The sequence below is a fragment of the Phaethon aethereus genome, assembly GCF_964289735.1.
Source record: "Phaethon aethereus genome assembly, chromosome: 6".
In the NCBI taxonomy this organism is placed as follows: domain Eukaryota; kingdom Metazoa; phylum Chordata; class Aves; order Phaethontiformes; family Phaethontidae; genus Phaethon; species Phaethon aethereus.
In genome coordinates, this window is record NC_138580.1 from 8,602,647 (window position 1) to 8,627,432 (window position 24,786).

The window sequence follows — 24,786 nt, forward strand, 5'->3', positions numbered from 1 at the left end:
GCAGCTCATCCGAGCAATATTTGAACTCGTCAATATTCTTTATGCCATTAAGCCCCATTTGCTTTATTGTTTTTTTTCTCTCAGCATAATCATCCCCTGTCTTCAACTTCTATTCAGGATTTAAAAGAAATATTAAAACACAGTAAGGAAATAATGTCTTCCTATACTAAACTTATGTAGCTTTGTATAGATGCATATAGCTTGAGCCAGCAACTGTGATTCTTCCTTTCTTTTCCCTCCCTACTCCAGTCTTATAAACTTTAATTCAGTTTTTGCTTTGTCAGGAATTTGCTTTTACATACTTTCTGTTTGTTTTGGCTCTGTGTCCATTGCATTGTGATAAGGCATCTTTTGATATTATACAGGATCTTTCATAATGAAGATCTCATGACATAGTTTTCCAAGTCTGGAACTGGTGATCAGACTTGCTTGCATGTCCTGCGAGAGGAGACTGTCTAGACTGTGGGAATGACTGTGATGTTTGGATTGTGTTATTTCCATACCGCTTGGCATGATGCACTCTGCAGTTATTCTGGAAATTGGTAAATGTACCAAGCCTGAGACAGGACCTTACCTGGCTGTGAAGTGGCTCTCCTTCATTCTCCAAGCTGTACCGATAAGTCATGCTTTCTGTGCAGTACCCTGCTGCATGACTTTAAATAACCAGGTGCTTAAACCTTTGCCACCTAAATCCTTTATAATCTTGGAACATACTTAGTTTCTAATCTAAATTGCTCATTTGTAAACCAGGCTTTATTCTGACTCTTCTGCTGTTTGTCTGATTGCCTGTGTAGGTGAACTCTTTGGGGAAGAGGCAGGGTCTAACTGGGAATCAAAATAGTGCCAAGAGCCGCTTGAAGCCTGGGGTGCTGATGTGCCATGAATAATCACAGCCTGGCTACTTGGGATGAATACAGAGAGAGGATTTGGCTCAGTATGCGCAGTCCATATGACTGTCATTTTGTAATTACATCTTTACGCTGCACCTTTGTGATCGGCATCCAGGTGACACTGCTTATTTAGAAATGATTTCTGAGTGTCGGAGAAAAATTATTATCTCTTGAGAACATCCTGTTCCTGGTAGTATCTATTAACAAGTGCCCTGCAGTGGTGACTGGCAGAGTTTTCCATTTAAGAAACTTCTTCCATGGCCGTCGCTAGAAGAGTGGATCAGAATTCCCAGGTTGTTGTTGGAAATCTCTCATTACATATGATTTCCCTATGTCATTGATAAAAAACCACCTCAGAAGGGAAAACTTGTAGGAGATGTAGGATATATCATAGGAAAATACATGCCTTAAGTGAAAAGCTGAAAAGTAATTTCATACTAAAACTAGACTTTGAGAGTTGTCAGCTGTGATAGTCTAAAGGCAGGTTTCCAGCTGTTGTATCTTCCATCAGTTGATAAGGGGAACCTGTTCACAAACTGAAAAAATGTAGAAGACGAGTGGAAGTCGAGGGGTGAAGAACGCGTGCAATCTTAACGCATTTCAAAAGGACGAGCTTTGGAAGGAGCATAAACAGGTTAGCAGAAATATCCTTGTGAATGCCCAGGAAACAAAGAACATCAGCTTCTGGCAATGTGTTTAGTCTAATAGAGACGGGAAGGAGAAGCTTTTCTTAGCTTTGTTCTTTTCTAGCTACTGCTGTACATCTAGATGCGAGGGCAGGAGCAGGACCAGCGGTACTCGATGGGGTTTGTCTCCCTACCCCCACAACAGCTGAAGAGTTGAACCAAACACTTGTGCACTCTGATCCCCACGACCCCAGCTGCGCTTGGCTTTGCTTGCATGGTTAGTGCAGCCAGGGTGTTTTGCTTCACCTCATTTAGACAAAGATCATTCATATTTCTCCTGTATTGAATTTGACACCAAACTTGATGTCTTGAATGAGTAACAGGAAGTTGTTTGTTTTAGTAATATATCACAGTAGTCCACAGAAGCACTGGTGAAGAGCAAATTTCCTGTTCTGCACAGAAAAATTTCATTCTTGCCAAAGCTTAAAGTCTATGTAATTACAGAGAGTTTGCTAACCCACTCTTCGTACCACTTGTGCCTGGTGGACAGACAAACTGCTATGGCTGTGATTCATGAAGTTCCCAAAGCATTGCTGAGCTGTCCTGGTCTGGGGTGGGGGGTCACCCTCTTTCCTTTACAGAGCACCTGCCACTGTGAAAGACGAGGGAACTGTGTGTGGAAGTGATGTGAAACCTTGGTGTGCTGGCCAAAATGTATCCAGAATTTAGAATGACTCTCCTGATTCCTGTTCTAGTGCTCTCCGTGGTAGAGAATGCACATGGAAAGTCCTGAGTGTTAATTATGTGATTATGTGTTCTGTTGTCCAGGACCAGGACTTCTGCTCAGCCTAACAGCTGCAACTTCTGTCGGATTTTTTTTCATCTAGTGCTGAAGGTGGAAGAGGCAAAGTGCAGGAGAGCTGCGCTCTTTGGTTTTAGTAGTTGGGATTTTCTGTTGAAAAAGAAACGTCTTTTCTTTGATTTTCTCTGCAAGAAAATCAAACTAACACTTGTAATTGTCAACCCTTGCTGTTAAGTTGAAAAAAAAACAGCAGATTTTTTTTAGTCATGTCTTAAATGAGAGATGTGTAGGTGACTACGTGCGATTAATAGATTAGAATAAACTATGGTTAGATACAATAAAACATTTACATCCAATGTAAAAAGGTAAAAGTGGAAACGAAGATCAGAAAACTAAGTGTCAGAGGTTTTGTATCTGTTTTTGATGTTCTGCTGTAGAAGCGTATCTAGCCTACCTGTTCTAGTAGGGAAAGGGGACTAAAGGAGTAGAGTCTGGCTGGCGCTTAGAGTTGAACTGGATGTGGTGTCTGGAAACATAAACAGACCTTCGAGTGAACTTATTACTTAAAAGCGATACTGCAAAATAGGCAGGTGGAGACACAGTCTTTTAAGTGCTCTAGTTTGAATGAATTAAAAACAGCATGCAAACTTGTTATTTTATTTTTTTCAAGTTCTCCCAGGTACCGGACTTGCAAACTCAGTCTGACCCGTGAAAGTCGAGTCAGTTCTTCTGCATGCATGCGTCGTCAGCACTAATAAAGATTTTGCAGTGGCAGCTCTGTTAAAAATACCATTGAAGATGCGCCAGCCAACAAAAAACCACCGCATTTCCCTATTGCCTATGGCAGTGCCTGCAGTGCTAAAGGAGTGAATATGAAAAACATGTACATTTGTCAGCAAACTAAAGTGATAGGACTCTGGAACACATGCAAGGAGCAGCTGAGTAAATAACGTATCTTTTTTTGCAGCCACGTACTGACCATAAATGGGCTCTACAAGCGAACACAGAAAAATTGTAATAAGATCTGACGTGTTCATGAGCAATGCTGTAAAGAGCCTGGGAAAAAGAAATGCTGTATAGAAAGGTAGCTAGCAGCAAAGTAGTGATGCCGGAGGTATCGAGTCTGTCAGCTGAGAAAGGCCAATAGAAGTGTGTGTGTGAAAACTAAAATATTGGCATTTCCCAGATCCGTGGGGATCTGGTGGCACTGCAGACCGTTCTGAGCCACTTCTCACAACCGACATGGTTAAGTTCTACTTCTCCCATCTTCCTGATTTTTCTTTAGCCTTACATCCATTTCAGTTAACTTTTCGATATCCTGTTTATTTAGCAGGAAATACAAATACATTCATGAGAAGTCCAGAAAGTGAAGAAGCCCTAACTCTCCCCGGCATCAGGGCAAGAAACACATGCTACTCCTAGCTTGTGAGTAAATCCCAGAGCTCCTCGGAGCAACAAAGTGGAGTCCCACGGGCCAATCCATTAAAGCCAAATAAAACTCTTAGAAGTGTGGTTTTTTTCTCATGCTTATCCTGTGTTTATCCTGCTGCCTAACTCCTATCTCACTAATACAGATCCAAGTGGGAAATGCTTGATTCAGCCACATGCCCATTTGTTCTGTGAGCATTCAGTTCTTTAGAAAAGAAACTGTTTATATCATCTAAAGAACATGTTGGTCAGTTACAGAGGAGAAAACCCATTCACTTTGCGTGCTGGCACACAGGCACTGCAGATAAGCAAGAGTCATTTAGGATGTCACTGTCTCCCCGCTGTGGGTTACTGTCACCCCATTGGAGTGGGTGAGGATTATGCTTGTTCTCCGTCTTCTGCTTCATTGCACAGCTCACTAGGTTGCTTCAAAGCACGTCTGGTGGTGGGTGCAGTTAAACCGTGTGCCTTGTACCCCAACCTGAGCCCCAAGCAGTTCTCTGCTGACCTGAAAGGCTGGTGACCTCCAGCTAGTGACCAGGAGCGATCAGACTGGGGCAGTTGACCTCTTCTACCATTACAGCTAGATCTAGAAGAAACCTTGTGGCTGGGCTCTCCTTTCGAGTGGTAGTCTGTGACTGTGTCCCTTCATTGCATACCTCGGAAAGCGTAGGAATAAATACTGCAGATACCGTATTGCTTCACATGAATTCCATAGGTTAAAATCAGTACCAGCTGTAAACAGTGTAGCTTGAGTGACATGTCATCTTTCATTATCTTTTTACCCGTTCCTTGTCTCGTATCCTTTCTCCTGACTATGCTCTATTCCTGGTGGGGCACTATTCCACTGTAGCAAGTCCCTTAAATGGAAAGGCATTAATGTTTCAGAAATCAAAGTCCAGCATGTCTACAAATTCATGGCTTCTTTTTCCCCACTCTTGTCTAGGCTTCATAGCCATCTGCAAGTATGCCAAAAATACTGTTTTGCAGTAATGTTTACATAGTACTTGTTGTGGTTTAGCCCCAGCTGGCAACTAAGCACCACGCAGCCGCTTGCTCACTCCCCCTCCCGCAGTGGGACGGGGGAGAGAATTAGGAAAAACCTCGTGGGTTGAGATAAACACGGTTTAATAGGACAGAAAGAAAGAAGGGAACAATAATGATAATACCAACAAAGGAATGTACAAGAACAAGTGAGGCCCAATACAGAAATTGCTCACCACCCGGCGATCGACAGCCCGTCCCCGAGCAGCGATTTCCGCCCCCCGGCCAACTCCAGTTTATGTACTGGGCATGACGTCGGATGGTAGGGAATATCTCTTTGGCCAGTCTGGGTCAGCTGTCCCGGCTGTGTCCCCTCCCAGCTCCCCGTGCACCCCCAGCCTGCTCGCTGGCAGGCCAGCACAAGAAGCTGGACTGTCCTTGACGGCTCAGCAACAACCCAAAACATCAGCACATTATCAACAGTTCCTCATCCCAAATCCAAAACACAGTCTCACACTAGCTTCTGTGAAGAAAACCAGCTCTATCCTGGCTGAAACCAGGACAGTATCCACCCCTTATTCCATACCATTTACGTCATGCCCAGGTCCTATACTTTTCAATACATTCCAATTATTCATTATTACTCTTCCTGTCTTTTAATATATACACACAGATATCACTCTCTTAGTCCATGGGCCATCACTTAAAATGTCTATGGAGTTCAGTCAGTCCATGACTCTGGGCTTCATCCATCATAGCAGTCTCTCAGGGCAGGGGAGATGGTATGTGGTGTTGGATTGTCATCTGGCACGGTCCATGTCCATGATCTGCAGGTCGAAGATGTCGATCTCGAGGGATTTGTTGGGCGCAAGCTGCTGAAGCCAGTTCTGGTTTCATCACTGCTGCACGTTGCTTGGTTTCAGTGAAGCTCATTCTTCATCAGTCTGGGTGATTCTTACTATAATATCATTGATATGGTAGATAGCAGCCATAGTAGTAATGTCATACTGAACAATTAACATAATACAATTCAAATCATTGACTGTTTTCACCCAAAATCAAGTCTCCTTGAGGTACACATCGGACTTCCCCATCCTTCCGCATTACCCACCAAGTGCACCCAGGTCCCTGGGCAAAGGCAATCCCACGAACGGGTTTGCCTTTTCCTAATGCAGGAGTAACCCAGACTGTCTTCCCCAGCATGTTTCTCACATGCACCACAGGGACTTTATCCCCTTCTACAGTACGTAGAAGTTTTGATTGGGCAGGGCCGGCTCTATTAGTAGATCCCCTAGTGTTGACTAACCAGGTGGCTTTGGCTAAATGTTTATCCCAATTTTTGAATGTCCCATCACCCATTGCTCTCAGTGTAGTCTTTAACAGTCCGTTGTATCGTTCAATTTTTCCGGAAGCTGGTGCATGATAGGGGATATGATACACCCACTCAATGCCGTGCTCTTTGGCCCAGGTGTCTATGAGGTTGTTTCGGAAATGAGTCCCATTGTCTGACTCAATTCTTTCGGGGGTGCCATGTCGCCATAAGACTTGCTTTTCAAGGCCCAGGATAGTGTTCCGGGCGGTGGCATGGGGCACAGGGTATGTTTCCAGCCATCCGGTGGTTGCTTCCACCATGGTAAGCACATAGCGCTTGCCTTGGCGAGTTTGTGGAAGTGTGATATAGTCAATCTGCCAGGCCTCCCCATATTTATATTTCAACCATCGTCCTTCATACCAGAGAGGCTTTAACCGCTTGGCTTGTTTGATCGCAGCACACGTTTCACTTCATGGATAACCTGTGCAATAGCATCCATGGTCAGGTCCACCCCTCGATCCCGAGCCCATCTATATGTTGCATCTCTTCCCTGATGGCCTGAGGTGTCATGGGCCCACCGAGCTATAAATAATTCACCCTTATGTTGCCAGTCCAGATCCACCTGAGCCACTTCAATCTTAGCAGCCTGATCCACCTGATGGTTGTTTTGATGTTCTTCGGTGGCCCGACTCTTGGGTACGTGAGCATCTACGTGACGTACTTTTATGACGAGATTCTCTAGTCGGGCAGCAATATCTTGCCACAATTCAGCAGCCCAGATGGGCTTGCCTCTGCGTTGCCAGTTGCTCTGTTTCCATTGCTGCAGCCACCCCCATAGAGCATTTGCTACCATCCATGAGTCAGTATAAAGATAGAGTACTGGCCATTTTCTCGTTCGGCAATATCTGAAGCCAGCTGGATGGCTTTCACCTCCGCAAACTGACTTGATTCACCTTGTCCTTCAGCCACTTCTGCAACTCGTCGTATAGGGCTCCATACAGCAGCTTTCCACCTTCGATGTTTGCCTACAATACGACAGGACCCATCAGTGAACAGGGCATATTGCCTTTCGTTCTCTGGCAGTTCATTATATGGTGGAGCCTCTTCAGCACGCGCCACCTCCTCTTCCGGTGATATTCCAAAATCTTTGCCTTCTGGCCAGTCCATGATCACTTCCAAGATTCCCGGGCGATTAAGATTTCCTATTCGAGCCCGCTGTGTAATAAGCGCGACCCACTTACTCCACGTAGCATCAGTCGCATGATGTGTAGAGGGGACCCTCCCTTTGAACATCCAGCCCAGCACCAGCAGTCGGGGTGCCAGGAGGAGCTGTGCTTCAGTACCAACCACTTCTGAGGCAGCTCGAACTCCTTCGTATGCCGCCAATATCTCCTTTTCAGTTGGAGTATAGCGGGACTCAGATCCCCTATATCCTCGACTCCAAAACCCTAGAGGTCGACCTCGAGTCTCTCCTGGTGCCTTCTGCCAGAGACTCCAGGTAGGGCCATTCTCCCCGGCTGCCGTGTAGAGCACATTTTTAACATCTTGTCCTGCCCGGACTGGCCCGAGGGCTACGGCATGAACTATCTCCTGTTTGATTTGTTCAAAGGCTTGTCGTTGCTCAGGGCCCCATTTAAAATCGTTCTTCTTCCGGGTCACTTGATAAAGAGGGCTTACAATCAGACTGTAATTTGGAATATGCATTCTCCAGAAACCCACAACACCCAAAAATGCTTGTGTTTCTTTTTTGCTAGTTGGTGGAGACATAGCTGTTATTTTGTTGATCACATCCATTGGGATCTGTCGACGTCCATCTTGCCATTTTATTCCTAAAAACTGGATCTCTTGTGCAGGTCCCTTGACTTTACTTTGTTTTATAGCAAAACCAGCTTTCAGAAGTACTTGAATTATTTTCTTCCCTTTCTCGAAAACTTCTTTTGCTGTGTTGCCCCATACGATGATGTCATCAATGTATTGCAGATGCTCTGGAGCTTCACCCTGTTCCAGTGCAGTTTGTATCAGCCCATGGCAAATGGTAGGGCTGTGTTTCCACCCCTGGGGAAGTCGATTCCAGGTGTATTGGACATCTCTCCAAGTGAAAGCAAACTGTGGCCTGCACTCTGCCGCCAAAGGGATCGAGAAAAACGCGTTAGCAATATCAATGGTGGTGTACCACTTGGCTGCCTTTGACTCCAGTTCATATTGAAGTTCTAGCATGTCTGGCACAGCAGCGCTCAGTGGCGGCGTGACTTCATTCAGGCCACGATAGTCTACTGTCAGTCTCCACTCTCCATTAGACTTTCGCACTGGCCATATGGGGCTGTTAAAGGGTGAGCGAGTCTTGCTGATCACTCCTTGGCTCTCCAGCCAACGAATCAGCTCATGGATGGGGATCAGGGAGTCTCTGTTGGTGCGATATTGCCGCCGGTGCACTGTTGTGGTAGCGATCGGCACCTGTTGTTCTTTGACCCTGAGCAACCCCACCACAGAAGGGTCCTCTGAGAGACCAGGCAAGGTGGACAGCTGTTTAATTTCTTCCGTCTCCAAGGCAGCTATACCAAAAGCCCACTGGTACCCTTTTGGGTCCTTGAAATACCCTCTGCTGAGGTAGTCTATGCCCAGGATGCACGGAGCCTCCGGGCCAGTTACAATGGGGTGCTTCTGCCACTCATTCCCAGTTAGGCTCACTTCGGCCTCCAGCACAGTCAGCTGTTGGGATCCCCCTGTCACTCCGGAAATACAGATGGGCTCTGCCCCTATATGGCTTGATGGCATCAGGGTACATTGTGCACCGGTGTCCACTAAAGCCTTATATTCCTGTGGGTCTGATGTGCCAGGCCATCTAATCCACACAGTCCAATAAACTCGGTTGTCCCTCTCCTCCGCCTGGCTGGAGGCAGGGCCCCTCTAATCCTGCTCATAGTACTCGTTACCCACTTCTTGTAAATAGGAATCAGAAGTCCTTTCAAGAGGATCAGAGGTGAGATCAGCTCTTCTATTCTTTCTGGGAAGCTGCCCACTGGAAAGTGGAGCGACGATTTTCCTCGAGGAACCTGAACCCCCTTTTGTAATTGTTTTTCCTTGCAGCTCGCGTACTCGTGCTTCGAGGGTCAAGGTAGGTTTTCCATCCCACCTCCTCATGTCCTCTCCGTAGTCACGCAATTGAAACCACAGGGTGGCTCGTGGTGTGTATCCTCTATATCTTCTCTCTTGAACAGAAGAGCGCTTACTCCTAATGGCTGAGACACTGGTCCGTATGGGTGGAGGGTAGGGCATATCCTCTTTGAATTGCCGGAACTCTCGGGACAGTTTCTCTATAGCAGAGACGCAGGCCCGTAGGGAGGAAGAGAGACTTTCTTCGTATTGCCGGAGTTGGCCAGCCAATTCATCCACCGTTGGTCTCTCTCCGTCCTTCCAGGCCATTACTGCTAATGAGTTGGCATATGATGATGGTGCACTCCGTACAAACTTCCGCCACATAGGTTGCGTGCAATTGACTTCATCTGGATCTTTGGATGATTGTCCATTGTCCAAGTCACCATAAATCGCTTCCAGCACCGCTAGCTCCCTCAGGTACTGGATACCTTTCTCCATGGTGGTCCACTTGCCTGGGTGACATAGAACATCTTCCTTGAAGGGATACCTTTCCTTCACACCCGACAGGAGTCGTCTCCAGAGGCTGAGGACTTGTGCACCTTTTCCAATTGCTTTGTCAATGCCCCCTTCCCTAGACAGGGATCCCAGCTGCTTGGCTTCCCTACCCTCTAATTCCAGGCTACTGGCCCCATTATCCCAGCATCGGAGCAGCCAGGTGACAATGTGCTCACCTGGACGACGGCTGAAATCCTTTCGCATATCTCGCAATTCACTCAGGGATAGAGATCGGGTAGTTACCGTCTCTTTTATAAGTTCTTCCTCTTCCTCCTCTTCAAGTGATGACTCGCTCTCTTCCCTCTTCCGTGCTTGTGATGGCCCTGCTTCAGAGCACTCTGCCTCCTCACTCTCTTCCTCTGGCTCCTTCTTAGCAGAATCTTCCTCCTCCCTTACTAAACGAGCTGACTTCCGCTTCCAAGATTTCTTCTTTTGTACAGGGGCAACTGATACCGGGATGGGCTGGTTCTCTGGTTCAGCTGCAACAGTCTGAGTAGCTACAGTGCCCGCCGTGGGGGTTGGAGTAGTGGCAGTGCCCGCCGTGGGAGTTGGAGCAGTCACAGTGCCTGCCACAGGGGTTGGAGTAGTCACAGTGCCTGCCACATTGCCATCAGACCCAGAGAGCCCCTCTCCCCTTTGCATAGTGTTAAATAGGGTTCGGTAGGCATGGGCCAGGCCCCAGCACATGGCAATGATTTGTGTCTCCTTGGAGCTGCCAGGCTGACAGCATACTTCTTCCAGATATTCTGCTAGTTTATCAGGATTCTGCACTTGTTCGGGAGTGAAGCTCCAAAACACCGGAGGTGCCCACCGCCCCAGGCATTTGCCCATGCTGTTCCACACGCCCTGCCATTCATAACTATCCAGCCTTGGGGCAGATCTCCGGGTGATATTCTTAAATTGCTTGCCAACCTTAGACAAAACCGAAACAATGTTCCCCAGAAGTAGCAATAGAGGTATTTTAACCAGCCAAGGGTGTTCAAAATACTGAAAAATTATTGTGATGAAGGAGGAAATGTTATGATAGAGGGTAGCAAAGGTACCATTCTGCATTTCCTCCATAAAAAACCTTTCAGAGGCAGAAGTATAATTGCTAATCGTCTCCACAAAACTGTAGCCAAAATACAGTAACGGCTTTAGTACAGAGCTCAGATGATACCACATTAAGCTCAAGGTCAGTGCTCTAAAAACAAAATTCACAGGCGAGACATTACTAATCATTGCAGAGTACAGCAGCCCGCAGAAACCAACACCGATCCTTAACATGTACAGCAAAGACGAGAGCATGATGCAAATCAAATAAACTGATATTGTGACCTGCAACCGTTATTATCTCAAGCCTCGGGCCCCACGTTGGGCGCCATAAAGGACTGTCGTGGTTTAGCCCCAGCTGGCAACTAAGCACCACGCAGCCGCTCGCTCACTCCCCCTCCCGCAGTGGGACGGGGGAGAGAATTAGGAAAAACCTCGTGGGTTGAGATAAACACGGTTTAATAGGACAGAAAGAAAGAAGGGAACAATAATGATAATACCAACAAAGGAATGTACAAGAACAAGTGAGGCCCAATACAGAAATTGCTCACCACCCCGTGATCGACAGCCCGTCCCCGAGCAGCGATTTTCACCCCCCTGGCCAACTCCAGTTTATGTACTGGGCATGACGTCGGATGGTAGGGAATATCTCTTTGGCCAGTCTGGGTCAGCTGTCCCGGCTGTGTCCCCTCCCAGCTTCCCGTGCACCCCCAGCCTGCTCGCTGGCAGCCCAGCACGAGAAGCTGGACTGTCCTTGACGGCTCAGCAACAACCCAAAACATCAGCACATTATCAACAGTTCCTCATCCCAAATCCAAAACACAGTCTCACACTAGCTTCTGTGAGGAAAACCAGCTCTATCCTGGCTGAAACCAGGACAGTAGTTTATCAAAATATTGTTACTTAGTTAAAAGGAACTTGAATAAACTTCTGAGTCTGAATTAACCACTGGCTGCCATAGTTCATGGAATTATCTTTTATAGATGCTCCAAATAATTTGCAGGCCAGATCTGCAAACTGCCTGCCTTTTTAAATGCTCTTTGAAAATCTTTTATAAATTTTGAAAGAGTATCAGCTCTGGGACTACACTGGTTTACAAGGCTCAAGGAATCTCTTCCCTCTTTCCTCTTCAAGTCTATGCCTAGGCTGGAATTTCATCCAAACTGACAGCAAATATCTATTAGTTAACTATAAAGCAAAACCACGCCATAGCAAAAATTAAATGTAATCTAAGCAAGTGCAAATGTGGAAACCACCCTAAATCTTATGGCCTGGAGCTCATCTCATGCACCTATACAGTATACAGTTGTTTTGAAAGCGTTCCTGTAGGTCACAAAAAGTCCAAAGAACATGTAAGGCACTTGAGAGAACTTTGATCTAATCTTCTGGCCCTCAACTGCAAGTCAGAATAGGTTCTAAAGTCTTAGACATGCTGTTAAAGAGGAGAGAGATGTTTAGGCAGGGAAGATCACGAAAGGTGTCCTAATAATATGCGAGGGTACCACCAAGAAGGCTGAAAGCGCACCTAGAGCAGGTTTCTTCAGTGCAATGCCATACTGTTAGTGTGCCCTTCTCCTTTTGCACATAGTATTAGGGTTAGTTTGTGGGTTTGAGTTATGTTTTTTTTTTAATGTTGTTTCTCTTTCTTTGGAATGGTTGATTTATTGCAGATCAACCACTTTTATTAGAAATAAAAATTCTTGAAACTTCTTTTCTGATCCAAGGTGGAATTGCTAAATATAGGATTACTAAATACAGGCAACATCCCATGTGGTAAAGCATTGGAACCTGGATCCTTTTCTAATCACCTGGGTTCATTTATTCCTAATCTTTGTGCTCTGGATGGGGAGTTCAGTCCCATGGCCCGTTTATTTAAATAAATCTACTAGGGCATGACTGAGAGACTTGCAGCCAGTCATCAGTAAAGCATTCAACTCTATGGATATACCTCTTCAAGTCTGTGAAGTCTTTAGGTGGATAAATGCAGGCTACAACTGTGCTACTACTTAATGGTTTGATGTGACTTTTATTTATTCAAAGATTTAGTTTTGTTCTGATAAAAAAATCAAGTTGCAAAACCTCAGCTGTATTTCAATGACTGGGAGATTTTGCTTTGCCAGACAACCTTACCTTCTGTGTTTCATACATTGCTACATCGATGTGGCACTGAACACTTTAGAAGTGTTCAAGAATTGCAGATCTGATAGAAAATTGTAGGTGAATCAAACGATTGACACTTTGCTGACCCAGGTGGGTTGGCTGTATTCTCTTGCAAGTTGTTGTCTACACACACTCTTTTGTGCTGTTTTATGGTTCAAACACCATTATTATAAATTTTCTTAAATCAAACAAGTTGGAAACATCAACTGGCACAGACTGGGGATTTTTGCTTTTTTGCAACTGAATTAATAAAGGCTCACTGTAAACAAGTTACAGTGGCTATAAAACTTTGTTTCTAGTAAGAAAAGATTGTATATATCTGGTATAAAAAAAGAAACAAACGCCTTTATACTTGGTTAGATCTCTTAATATAATGCAAGCCACCTTACAAAAAATGCGTGTAGCAAAGGGCCTGGAATTATAATTAGCCATTATATTCTAAGATGTTTCAGGGGAAAAAAAATTACATTATATTCCTTATTAATTCCACTGTTTCTCATTTTGTTATTGACAGAGGTTTTTCCCTCACACTTCTGAATACTAGGTATTCATACGAATAAAGTCTGTCTTAATATTGCTTCCAAGTTTTTATTTGATCTTGAAAAACATTTCATTATGGTTAATTTAGAGAAATGAGATTTCTTTAATTACTGTCTGTAGAAGCTATTAGAAGCTCAATTACATTTGCAAATTCATTTTTTAAAAGCATTATCATTTTACGATTAATAATTAAAAAAAAAATCCATGAGCTGACTATGTGGGACTTTCAAGTTCACCAAGAGTATTCTCTCTACACCCCTCCCCATGTTAGGAAATAATGTCTAAAATGGAAAAATTAATTATACTAAGAACTGAAGATCAATACAAGTCTTTGAAATCAGGCTCAATTGTGAACATGAATGAATAGCAGTTCTTTTATTAGGGAGACAGGATCAGCAAAATATGTATTGCTTGCCTTCATTCAACATCAAAACTATGATGCAGAGATGACCTTTAAGAAGTTGAGGGAATGATGGCTACTGAGGATGCAGATGTTTCACCTGCAGAAAGCATGCCTGTGCATATATTGCTGTCATGGGTTGTGTATGACCACTGTGTCTATAGGCGTGTCTCCAGGAAAGGTGTTAAAAGAGGTCCACATAGTTGACTCAAGTTTATTAGTGTCTAGAAGACTAGGAGTGGAGTTTTTAGATTTTTTTTTTTAAAAGGTGACTCCAGTTTTGTGTGGCCTGTTGTTGCGTGTTTCACAGCATTAACTGTTGAGCAGTAAGAGCTCCCGTTCAGAGGGCTGGCCGTACACCACAGCCGTTGAAAGCGATGGGCAGACAGTGGTGTTAGCCATCTAGCTCTGTGCTGAAAGGTTTTATGAATTATTTAATTATTTTTTTCCTGTAAAATAAATGTTGTCACAACTCGAACTATATATACAGTATTGCTCGTGTAATAGCCTGCCTAATTCAGATTAATTATAGGCTTGCAATGGTAAAGGAGCTTCAGCACAGCAGTTATTCTGTCGTACAGAAGCAATTAAAACCATATCAGTGTGGTATAAATAATGCTAAATTAAGTTGCTGTCCTGCCACATGGTGGCAATTTTGAGCTAGTGCACAATGAAAGCTAGTGTCTTATTTTATTCAGAAAGAGTAACTACACCAGAAAGGGTTTCTAATTTACTTGAATTGCTCTGGAGCAGTGTTATCACCCAAACATATAAAGTATGTAAACTATTGTCACTAAAATATCACTAATAGTAGTAAACCTTTCCTATCTTGCTATTCACCTTAGAGCCAAGCAAAGCCTGAAGTTTACATCTGGTAGTCATGGGATACATGTGCTAGTCTGATATGAGGCCAAAGAGAGAGATATATTAGCATATTAAAATTTCATAGTAGAAAATAAATTATTTCCTTCAAATTATTTACTTTAACTGTTTTCAAGGCAGATGTAGAAAAAGCTAATACAAATTATTTAGTGTCAATTAGATTTTCCTGGTTTATTCAGGCATCCTGTCATTTTGGGAGCAGAATCCTGTTCTAAAGAACCATCATTTTTTCTTACTGGAATGAAAAAGCTAGAAGATGCCAGCCTAAAATTAGGATACTATTTATATCTTGCTGTTGCAGAGCTTTAGTGGGAATACGTTTAGGAAAAATGATTACATCATAACATAATTGGGGGAAAAAGTAGAGGCCTAATATAAATCAAGGAAATTTCTTCTTTAGCCTCTATAGTACTTATCTGTATCGGGTGAAAGGGTAATTCATTTTGATTACAAAGCAGCCACACAACTTCACCCTTAGCTTTCTTATTTTTGAAGAAATGTAGAAATAAAGCTGCCTCTCCCTCCATCTACCCTCCCAGTGCTTAAGTTATTACTGATTACACCTTAACGCTTCTCTGTACTTTAAATACACCTATAACTTCATCCCTGGGAAAGGTTTGAGTGTTTAAGGGTATTTGCCAGTATTCCCAGTCTAGCTGGAAACAGTAATAAGGGACAAAAGCATATTAATGGCCACTGTCAGAAAGCTCTGGTTTCAATAGCTGGCTAATTTAATAAAGTCTTGTTACAGTAAAATGATTCAGCTGTAAGCAGCCTGCAAAAATTGTAATAAGCACAATAAGCAATGCACTTCTTTTTTCCTCACTCTTTGGGGCAGTGTTTTTTCATACTGTCAAAGTCCACTAGAAGGAATGCTGTAATGTTTTGCAAAGTTGTTTGTCAATGCCTCGGTTTATTTTTGCAGAGAAGTATTGATTACAGAATGAGAAACATTTGGTTTAACAGCGATCGATGAGGAGCAAACAAAGGACACTGAAGTTTGACTCATTTTAATTTGAGCGAAAATACAGTACCTGGCGCAATTTATGATGAAATAAAAAATGTTATCTGCTCTCTGTTCTTGTAATCACATTTCTTTCCTGTCATCTGTGAGTGAAATAAATTTAGACAGACAGCAGACTGTAGTCTCCTGTGTGCTGGGTTTGGGACCAGGTTGCACAAGGGGAGTTTGGAGGGAGGAACCCTGCATCCTGTGGGAGCCCTGGGCTTTGCAGGAGGCTGACAAGCAGGTCTGTCTCTGGAGGTGACCACACCAAAGAATTTCACTCACCTTCCGTGTAAATCAGATGAGAGTGAAACACCTCGGACTCTTTCACCTGTTTTTTTTTGCAGGACCCCAACACAAGCTCTCACGAAATTTCTCTAAGATAGAGAACACTTGTACTTCCCTTTAACCAACAGCTTGGGCCATGGGCAGCTGGGGTTCAGGTGTACTCTGTGGCACCTGGACAAATACCACTTGATCACCATGCATTATGCTGGGGGAATTAAATATTCATTGCATCGGAAAAAATGAGTTACTTTGTTAAAGTATCCAACTGAGAAACGAAGGTTCAAATTCCAGTTTCTATTTCAATTAATATTTCATAATTAATTCTTAAAAAATGGACCTTTTTCACTACCCCCCTCTTATCCCTTATCCCAGGCTGTTCTGTGGATCCTGGCTGCAGCAGTCTTTCAAAATTGGTGTACAAGTGTGATAAAATAGGGTTTTTTGAGTACTTTGAATATGCGTATTTATTCATGGCAGTATTGGGCATTGACTTGCTAGAAAAACTGATTTTAATGTGCTTCTAGTAGTTGCTATTTGTTTGCTTAATTCTGTTGTTGTTGTCTACTTTAGTGGTGGTGTTGTCTACTTTTGTGGCTAGTTGATTCTCTCTGGTTCGTAGGATGTTGTGTTACAGACCAGGCTATGATTCTATTAAATTATGACTTTTTTGCTGAGGTATCAGATGCATAAAATCAGAAAATGCATTAAAGCTTACCTAAATACCCAATTTAGGTTAGCAATGGTACTTCAAACTGTAAACAAAAAAAATTTGTATTTAAATATATTTATATAAGTTCATTGTGAAATACTTGTTTGAAATCAATATTAATTACACATAAATTGTGACCCTCTTCAGCAAATGCTTTAAAATCGTAGAATCATGTCACAGAATGTTTTGGGTTGGAAGGGACCTTAAAGATCACCTGGTTCCAACCCGCCTGCCATGGGCAGGGACACCTTCCAATATACCAGGTTGCTCAAAGCCCCGTCCAACCTGGCCTTGAACACTTCTAGGGATGGGGCATCCACAACATGCCCGGGAAACCTGTTCCAGTGTTTCATCACCCTCATAGTAGAAGAATTTCTTCCTTATATCTAAACTAAATCTGTACATTTTCAGTTTAAAACCTTTACCCCTTGTCCTATCACTGCAGGGCCTGCTAAAAGTATGTCTCATCTTTCTTATAGGCCCCCTTTAAGCACTGGAAGGCTGCAGTAAGGTCTTCCCGGAGCCTTCTCTTCTCCAGGCTGCACTACCCCAACTCTCTCAGCCTGTCCTCCCAGGAGAGGTGTTCCATCCCTCTGATCATCTTTGTGGCCTCCTCTGGACCCACTCCAACAGGTCCATGTCCTTTTTATGTTGAGCATTCCAGAGCTGGACGCAGTGCTGCAGGTGGGTTCTCGTGAGAGTGAGGTAGAGGGGCAGAATCCCTTGCCTCGACCTGCTGGCCACACTGCTTTGGATGCAGTCCAGGATATGGTTGGCTTTCTGGGCTGCAGGTGCACATTGCTGGGTCACGTTGAGCTTCTCATCAACCAACACCCACAAGTCCTGCTCCTCAGGGCTGCTCTCAAACCATTCTCCACCCAGCCTGTATTTGTGCTTGGGATTGCCCTGACACATGTGCAGGACCTTACACTTGGCCTAATTGTTAAAAAATTAATGTGAAGGTTATTAGCCTGATTTTGAGCGACGTTAAGCCTGTGTTAAATATTGTCCTGTAGACTTTTTTTGACAAAATTATGCTTCCATGTTAGCATAATTGGTAGTACCATGGTAAAACCCTTCTTACAATGCACTGCAGAAGCAAAGAACAAATACAAGAATACAGAAGAATCTTATTTCTATTTAAACTATATCCCTTTTCACTACTTATAAGGTAACCTTAAAGATGTGATTACATTTGTGCTCCTTTTGAGACATTTCAGACCAGTTATACCTAGCTGTTCTTAAGAATTGCTTTTCATAAGACTCAAATATAAGCTAAGTAGAAAAAGGAGGGACCAGTTCCTATGTAGATGTTGGGCTGGCTCCCTTATGAATAGCAACACCCTGTATATAGTATGCATGGCGTGTGTATACTGAATCTCTTTAATTTTTCACTTGCAGTTATCTATAGTTTTAAATCTTGATGCACAGCTACATTTGTGTTTAACATACAGAGAACATTATTGATCAAAGGAGTAGTATGATTTTTATCTGAAAGATAAATTGAAAAGTTAATAATAAAATACTCTGGTGTGGTGGGTTGGCCTTGGCTGGCTGCAAGGCGCCCACCCAGCCACTCTCTCACTCCCCCAGCTCAACAAGGACCAGGGGAGGAAATAAGATTAAAAAGCTTGTGGGTCAAGATAAAGACACAGAGATCGCTTACCATTTACCCTCACAGGCAAAACAAACTTGGCTTGGGGAAGATGTATTCAATTTATTGGCAGTTAAAATAGATTTGGATAATGTAAAACAAAGACAAATTTAAAGCAAAACTTACAAAGTGCAGTTTGGGGAGTTTGATTCCCCAACTTCCCCTGCTGAGCAGCGCAGGGACATGGGGATGTGGGTTGAGGTCAGTCCATGACAGTCCCTCTTTGCTGGACCTTCCTCCTCACCAGTTTCCCCAGCTCCAGCATGGGCTTTCCACAGGCTGCAGCCCCGCAGGAAATGTCCCCTATGGGCTGCAGGGAAATACCCGCCCCAGAGTGGGGATTGCCGCCTCCCGCTCCTCCTCCTCAGACCTGGGCACTCGCTGGGCTGTTTCTCACACTTTTTTCTTAGTCCTCACTGCCTCTGTGGCATTTTGCCCTTTCTTAAATACATTTTCCCAGAGGAGCCATGGGCATCGCTGACAGGCCCAGCTGTGCCCTGCAGTGGGGCTGTGGCAGAGCCGGCTGGGACTGGCTGGAACCGGCTCTGTCCAGCACGGTGCAGCCCTGGCCTCCCCTCACAGAGGAGCTCCTGCAACCCTCCGCTGCCAACACCCGCCACAGACACAGAGTATATCAGATCCACTGACATTAAAAAAAGTGAGATTATTAGGGTGGCACATTGTGGAAGGGTGGGGGTAATGTTTTTAGGTGGAGAGGTAAGGAGGAATGAGCTGTCATCTAAGCAGTTTTAACATGGAGGGCACAAGATCGTTCGTGCTGAGGAGGGGAGAGAAGCAGGTCCAGCACAAAGGGTGGGGTGAGACTAGAGGGTTTTGGAATAAGAAGCCTGCTTGAGTTAGTCAAATGCTTGACCCTGGTGGAGAGAAGTCCTTGAGTGCTTCTCTGAGAAGGCATTGCCATGGAGCCGGTCCCTCATTCAAACCAGACATCTGCTGATTTTACGTGCAATGACAGGTAAAGGAGGTAAACTGCAAGTCCCTGACTTGGAAGACAATGTCATCCATGTCTAAATTTAAAGTTGAAAGTGAAATAGCCCAGAAAGGAAAAAGAGGTAAGAAGGCAACCTTTCTGTACAAAACCTGAAGGTGCTATATGTTCACTCTGCACGGTAGGTGGCAAACTCTGGCCAGAAATGAAGGGCCTGTTGTGTAGCTCCTGGCCCCATAGCACCTGGGGCCACCTGCATTGCATTGCCACCTGCCTCCCGTGGCTGGCACCTGCCACGTCCTCTTTCATGTTTGGTCACTTCTGCATTTTCTGCTAGCTGTCACAGCGTCGGGGTCACTCAAGAGAGGAGAAGTCTGCAGTTTGGCAGAACATGAAAGAGCCAGGTGCTGACACTTGCGACACACCCCAAGTGAATTAAAGGAGACATAAATGGTTGAGCACTTCTTAGGAGACACTCGTTTCATGGCTCCACTGGGTCAGTCCTTAGACTGAGAGCACAGCTATTAACCAGTAACTCTGAAAATAAGCGTTGTCTTTTTGTCTCTTCATGGAGTGCTGAGGAGTGGTTCAGATTTTTCTGTCAAATACATACTCTATTTTCAGTCTAGCCATAAATAGCTTTCATGAGTTTTGTTTTGATCATGAGTATCTCAAATTGGATTCCTTCCTTAACTTTGAGAAGATGAGTTAATGTGTGGTACATGTCCCTGACTGGATGAGAAATGAAACATTCTGACACGAACATTTCTACAGCTACACAAAAAGGAACTCGTTGAAGTGCAAACGCTGGCTCACAAGTATAATAAGCAGCTAGTGAAACTTGATTGCTGAAATGTTAATGAAAAAATAATTGCAAACAGTATTTGTTCAAGTGTTAAAATATTCTAGTACCTGCACCAAAGTATTGGTGGAGTTTGCTAATGCTGTCTTTCACTCCAGTTTGTTCCCACAAAATTTTTGCATATTTGATAAGTTATCAGAAATTTGACGAAGTGAAGAAAGTCAGGCTATCTGGAGAGGCTGAAAAAGGGAAGCAAAAGTGAAGTAAGGGTTATACTTCTAAGATGAGAAGGGTATAGCTGTGCTGCAGAAGGCAAGGAGAGGAAGCAGGGCAAAATAGTTTGAGCAGAGTTCATGGAGAGAAGAAGCTGCAATTAAAGAGGAATTGGCAAGTGGGAACACATATAACTTCATTGGAAAATGGCAGTGATTTTCCTGGTGATAAAACATACTGATGCATTTCACATGATACTTTCTTTTTTTACTTAACCTTTTCTTCACATGGCATGCTAATTGTATCCCTTTCCAGTAAACTGTAAAACCTTGAACCATTTCTGGCTAGTTCATTTCCTTTCACACACCTTTATTTTGCACAGGAATAAAGTGGGGTTAGCACAGAGGAGCTTATAAAGGGGGTTATGACAATGCAACATTTCTGGAGAATTCAGGGATATGTTATCTGCTTCCAGGAGACCGGGGGAAAAAAAAGATCTCTGTTTAATACTGGCCTTTCTGTATTTTAGGCTCACTTCTCTCTTCTGACACTTCATTATGGCTTTTCTGGGTTTGAATAAAAAAGTAGTTCTCTTTTCTTGTAGATAAGATCACTACTGCTGGGAGCTACTTTCTGTGTGTAGTATACATAAGTGTTTTGTGTCGTGGAGAATGAAAACTTTCCAAGTGCGGGTGGTCCCTTACTCCTTCCCCCCCGAACTACCCCAGTATTTAATGTCTGTGATCTGGCTGAAAGCAGATCAGCTTTCTGCCTTCAAGAAATGGGAGAAGTGCCTCAAGGTTGCCAATAAGTTCTTGTGAAGAAGCACAAAAATGAAGGCTGATGGCGTTACTGCTGAACAGCTATCCTGTGGGCAGTCTTCTTCCCATTCATACAGGAAATTTTGGTAGCTGGGAAGAGAACCCAGAATTTCAGGGCCGTAGGTTAGTGCTTTTTTTTCTGGTCTTGTAGCCTTGTGACTTTCTTCCCTTACCGTGAAAGGAACCTAAGTGTGTGCTCATATAACTAATACTGTGTTGTTATGCTTGCCCATGAGGTGGCTGAATTGGAACTGGACATTTAACTAATTCCAGAAGTTCCTAATGTTTAGACATTTCAGTCCTGTAACATTATTGTTCTTGTACTTGATTTTGTTGTTGGTTTATGGGTACTTTTCTTAAGGTAATTCCCAGGTCCTTTCTTCTTAAAAAAAAAAAAAAAAATCGTGTGGATGTGCTGATCTTTTTGTGTAGAACAATAGCACAGACTTCCCCATGTGAGTAGGAGTAAACAGTAGCAACAGCATTCTCTGACCTATAAGCAAGAGGTAAATGAAACCTAGAAATAGCTTATACAGCTATTTGACCTGTAGGTGAAAGTTTGGATTTGTGAATCACTGCTGTATATTCAATGCTGTACTAGAAAAGAGGTTTTGTGATTAGCAGCAGCACGGCCGTGTACATAGATACAACACACTCGTTCTGCAGGACAGTCAGTGGAGCTGTCTGCAACATGCAGAACATCCTGGCAGTGAGATGGAGGACAGGATACTCATCTGCTTTCTGAAATGTCATGTTTTGTCTCTTCCCTCCCCACCCCCCCGGAGATCTGGTTTTGTACTTAATGTAGAAAGAAGGTTTATTTGAGGATCAGAGCATGGTCAGTGTAGCAGACATATAGAAGCAGTTGCTGTATCAGAATAAGATCATTGTGTCAGCAGTGATGCTGAATGAGTGTTGAAGGCATGGCTGAATCTCTGGTCTTCAGTCCATTATCATAGTAAAGCTGTTACTGCATCAGGTAGCTCAGGCACAGCCTGGTGCTTTGAGTCGAGTTGGGCACTCGGGGGTTGATAGCACTACCTGATTTTCCGCCAAAGTGGCTTATCAGTTACTGTAGGGACAGTTACATATTTCGTTTTAAGCCTGATTTCTGTAGGCACCAGTATCTTCTGAAAGCTTGTCTTAAGCCCTGGGTGGTAACTCTAATTTCTTTTATGTCCTTTTCCTTGCTCCTCTGACCCTCTGGAAGCTCTAGATGTCTCTTTAGCAGGAGTGAAATACTTCTGTAAGAGAAGGTGCTAACAATATTCAGCAAGAGCCTCTGGAACAGTTTAATTTTGAAGCTGATGTTCACGGGATCTAAGCTGGAGAAATACTGCTTTGAATATTCTTCCTGTATCATTAGCCTGAGTTATCCTTTGTGAGCCGTACTCTATGTACAGCTGCTGTGTATCTTCTGCCTGGTGCTGAGCACTCTCTGCTCTTCTTAGCTTGGCAGAAGCCAAGGATTATTCAGCGCCTGGCAGAACATGGTTATGTAGCAATAAGAACAGTAAGTAGATAATTTAGTTAGAACAATATATTTATTTTCCAGTAATTTGCTTCTTGTTTTGCAGTTTTCCATTTTCCAGATATTGCATATGACCAACTAGACAGAAGCCCTCTGTTCTCTGAGTAATTCTCCATATTTTTTCACAAGCATGTAGATATTTCATTTAATCCTTTGCAGCCTCCCTTTGTGGCATCTGCTTATTTATCACTGTCTTTAAGATCCCTTTTCCACTTGGTAACATTCATATTTTTGGTCCCTTGGTTACTGCTATTGTAAATTACTATCCAATAAGATTTATAGCTGTGAGACTTGTACAAATAATCTGTCTCCCCCATTTAATGGCCTAACACTAAGATACCTTTGTTATTTTCTAATGAAACTGTATGTATAATTTCTAGATAAATTTTTGAAGGTATGTCATGAAAATTTAGGTCAGCAATGGAACTACGTCAGACTGCTTGACAGGCTACAAATTGCACTGCACCATGGGCACAGAGATTTTTCAAAGCACATAGGTGGTGAACCCACTGTAGCTTTACAATGACTTAACCTTTCCTTAGACAGCTGACATTGGAACCCCTTCACTGACAGAGTATAATGTAGTACCACATAAATTACTTGGGTTTTTTTATTAATTTATCATCTCATTGAAATGCACAAGAAAAGTTTTAATTTAATTTAATTCCCATGTAACAGGGTCACATGGAAAAGGCTGTTTATACATTTTTTTAATTCCGATAGCATTTTTTATAACTTCTTAGTTCGTTCCCCTGCTCCTCCAAATTTGCATTTAGCTACTTTTATAATAGGGTTTTGAAATCATTAGATACCCTTTTATATGATCTTGTATCTTCAGCTGAAGCTAAAAAAGTAGATTTATTCAGGTAGTGCAGCATGTTGTGGGTTGGGTTTTTTGGTCCTATGTTTCAAGAATTAGCAACAACCATATGCTATTTGCCTTTGAGAACTATTAGTAAAATTAATGACATTTTTATTTCTCTTATATTTGCTTGATCGGTACTCAGTTTTTAAAAACGTATTCTTTGTCGTAGTATTTCAGTAAATAGATTCAAATAGACTCTGTCCTACTGATAGAGATCCTCCTCTCAGCGAAAACAAGAAAAACAGTGGTGCAAAAGCAGTTCGTTCTCTGCTCGTGAGATTGAAATATTAAGGGATGGGTGACAAGTTGTCCTCTTGACTTGTTTCATGCTTCTCATGTCTGCATTCAAGCAAGATCTATTACAAATCTCATATAATATTTTTTACATTTGTTTTGAGTGGAGGTGAAGAAAAAGAGTTTTGAATGAGAAGGTGTGTGTTTATTTTTAAATATGCTGACTTCAGTGGGTCTGAGCCAAGTAAGAGTAGCCTAATGTTACAGGGACATTCTGAAAGGCTTTCCATCTCTAGATTGTTATTCTATGTAACATTGCTGCACAAAAAATGATGGGACTGGATACTTAGGGTAATTATTTTGTTTGATGATTTATCCCAAATTAAATATTATTTATTTTCTAAAAGTATGTTTTATGTGTGCAATTAATAAATAACTTTTAATGGTCTTTCAGCGTGAGAAGCTGATACATGAGTTGGAGGAAGAAAGACATTTAAGACTTGAGAGTGAAAAAAGATTACGGGAGGTGACATTGGAGTCGGAGCGCAGCAGAGCTCAGATGCGTGGGCTGCAAGAACAGTTTTCCAGGTATGTTGCATAAGTAAGCTACGTTCAAAATATGGGAAGACATACTTTGGTGCAGAAAGATTGATCAAACCTGTCGATAGCTTGAATGGATGGAATTTAAGGCAAAAACTTTCTCCCTCTGAAATTCTGTAAACATGATGGGCTTTTGGCAAAATGATTGTTAGCATCCTGTAAAACTTAAGAGGCTTATACCATCATTCTATGTAATGGTGAAAACTTTCATTTCTAGAGATTTTGCATTTGTTAGAATTCCCAATAATTTTCTAATTACAGGACTTCACTTCTCAAGAAGTGCATGTCATTGATAAGTCAATATGAATGAAATGCCATGAAATAACCATTGGTTGGTTGTTTCTGTTAACCATCAAGAATGGGTTTGATCAATGTGAGTAAAGGAAAAAAGAAGTGATGCCTTTTAC

At 43.0% G+C, this 24,786-nt stretch overlaps 1 protein-coding gene across 1 annotated transcript in view; it reads left to right on the plus strand.

Moving 5' to 3' along the window:
* The window catches only part of NCKAP5 (NCK associated protein 5), a gene marked incomplete at its 3' end in the record, with an annotated part of 384,285 nt that overhangs the window by 154,194 nt on the left and 205,305 nt on the right, over positions 1–24,786 (plus strand). Inside the window, exon 4 of the mRNA XM_082001372.1 lies at positions 24,234–24,367. Coding sequence (XP_081857498.1) covers positions 24,234–24,367 — 134 coding nt within the window. The remainder of the gene's footprint in view (positions 1–24,233; positions 24,368–24,786) is intronic.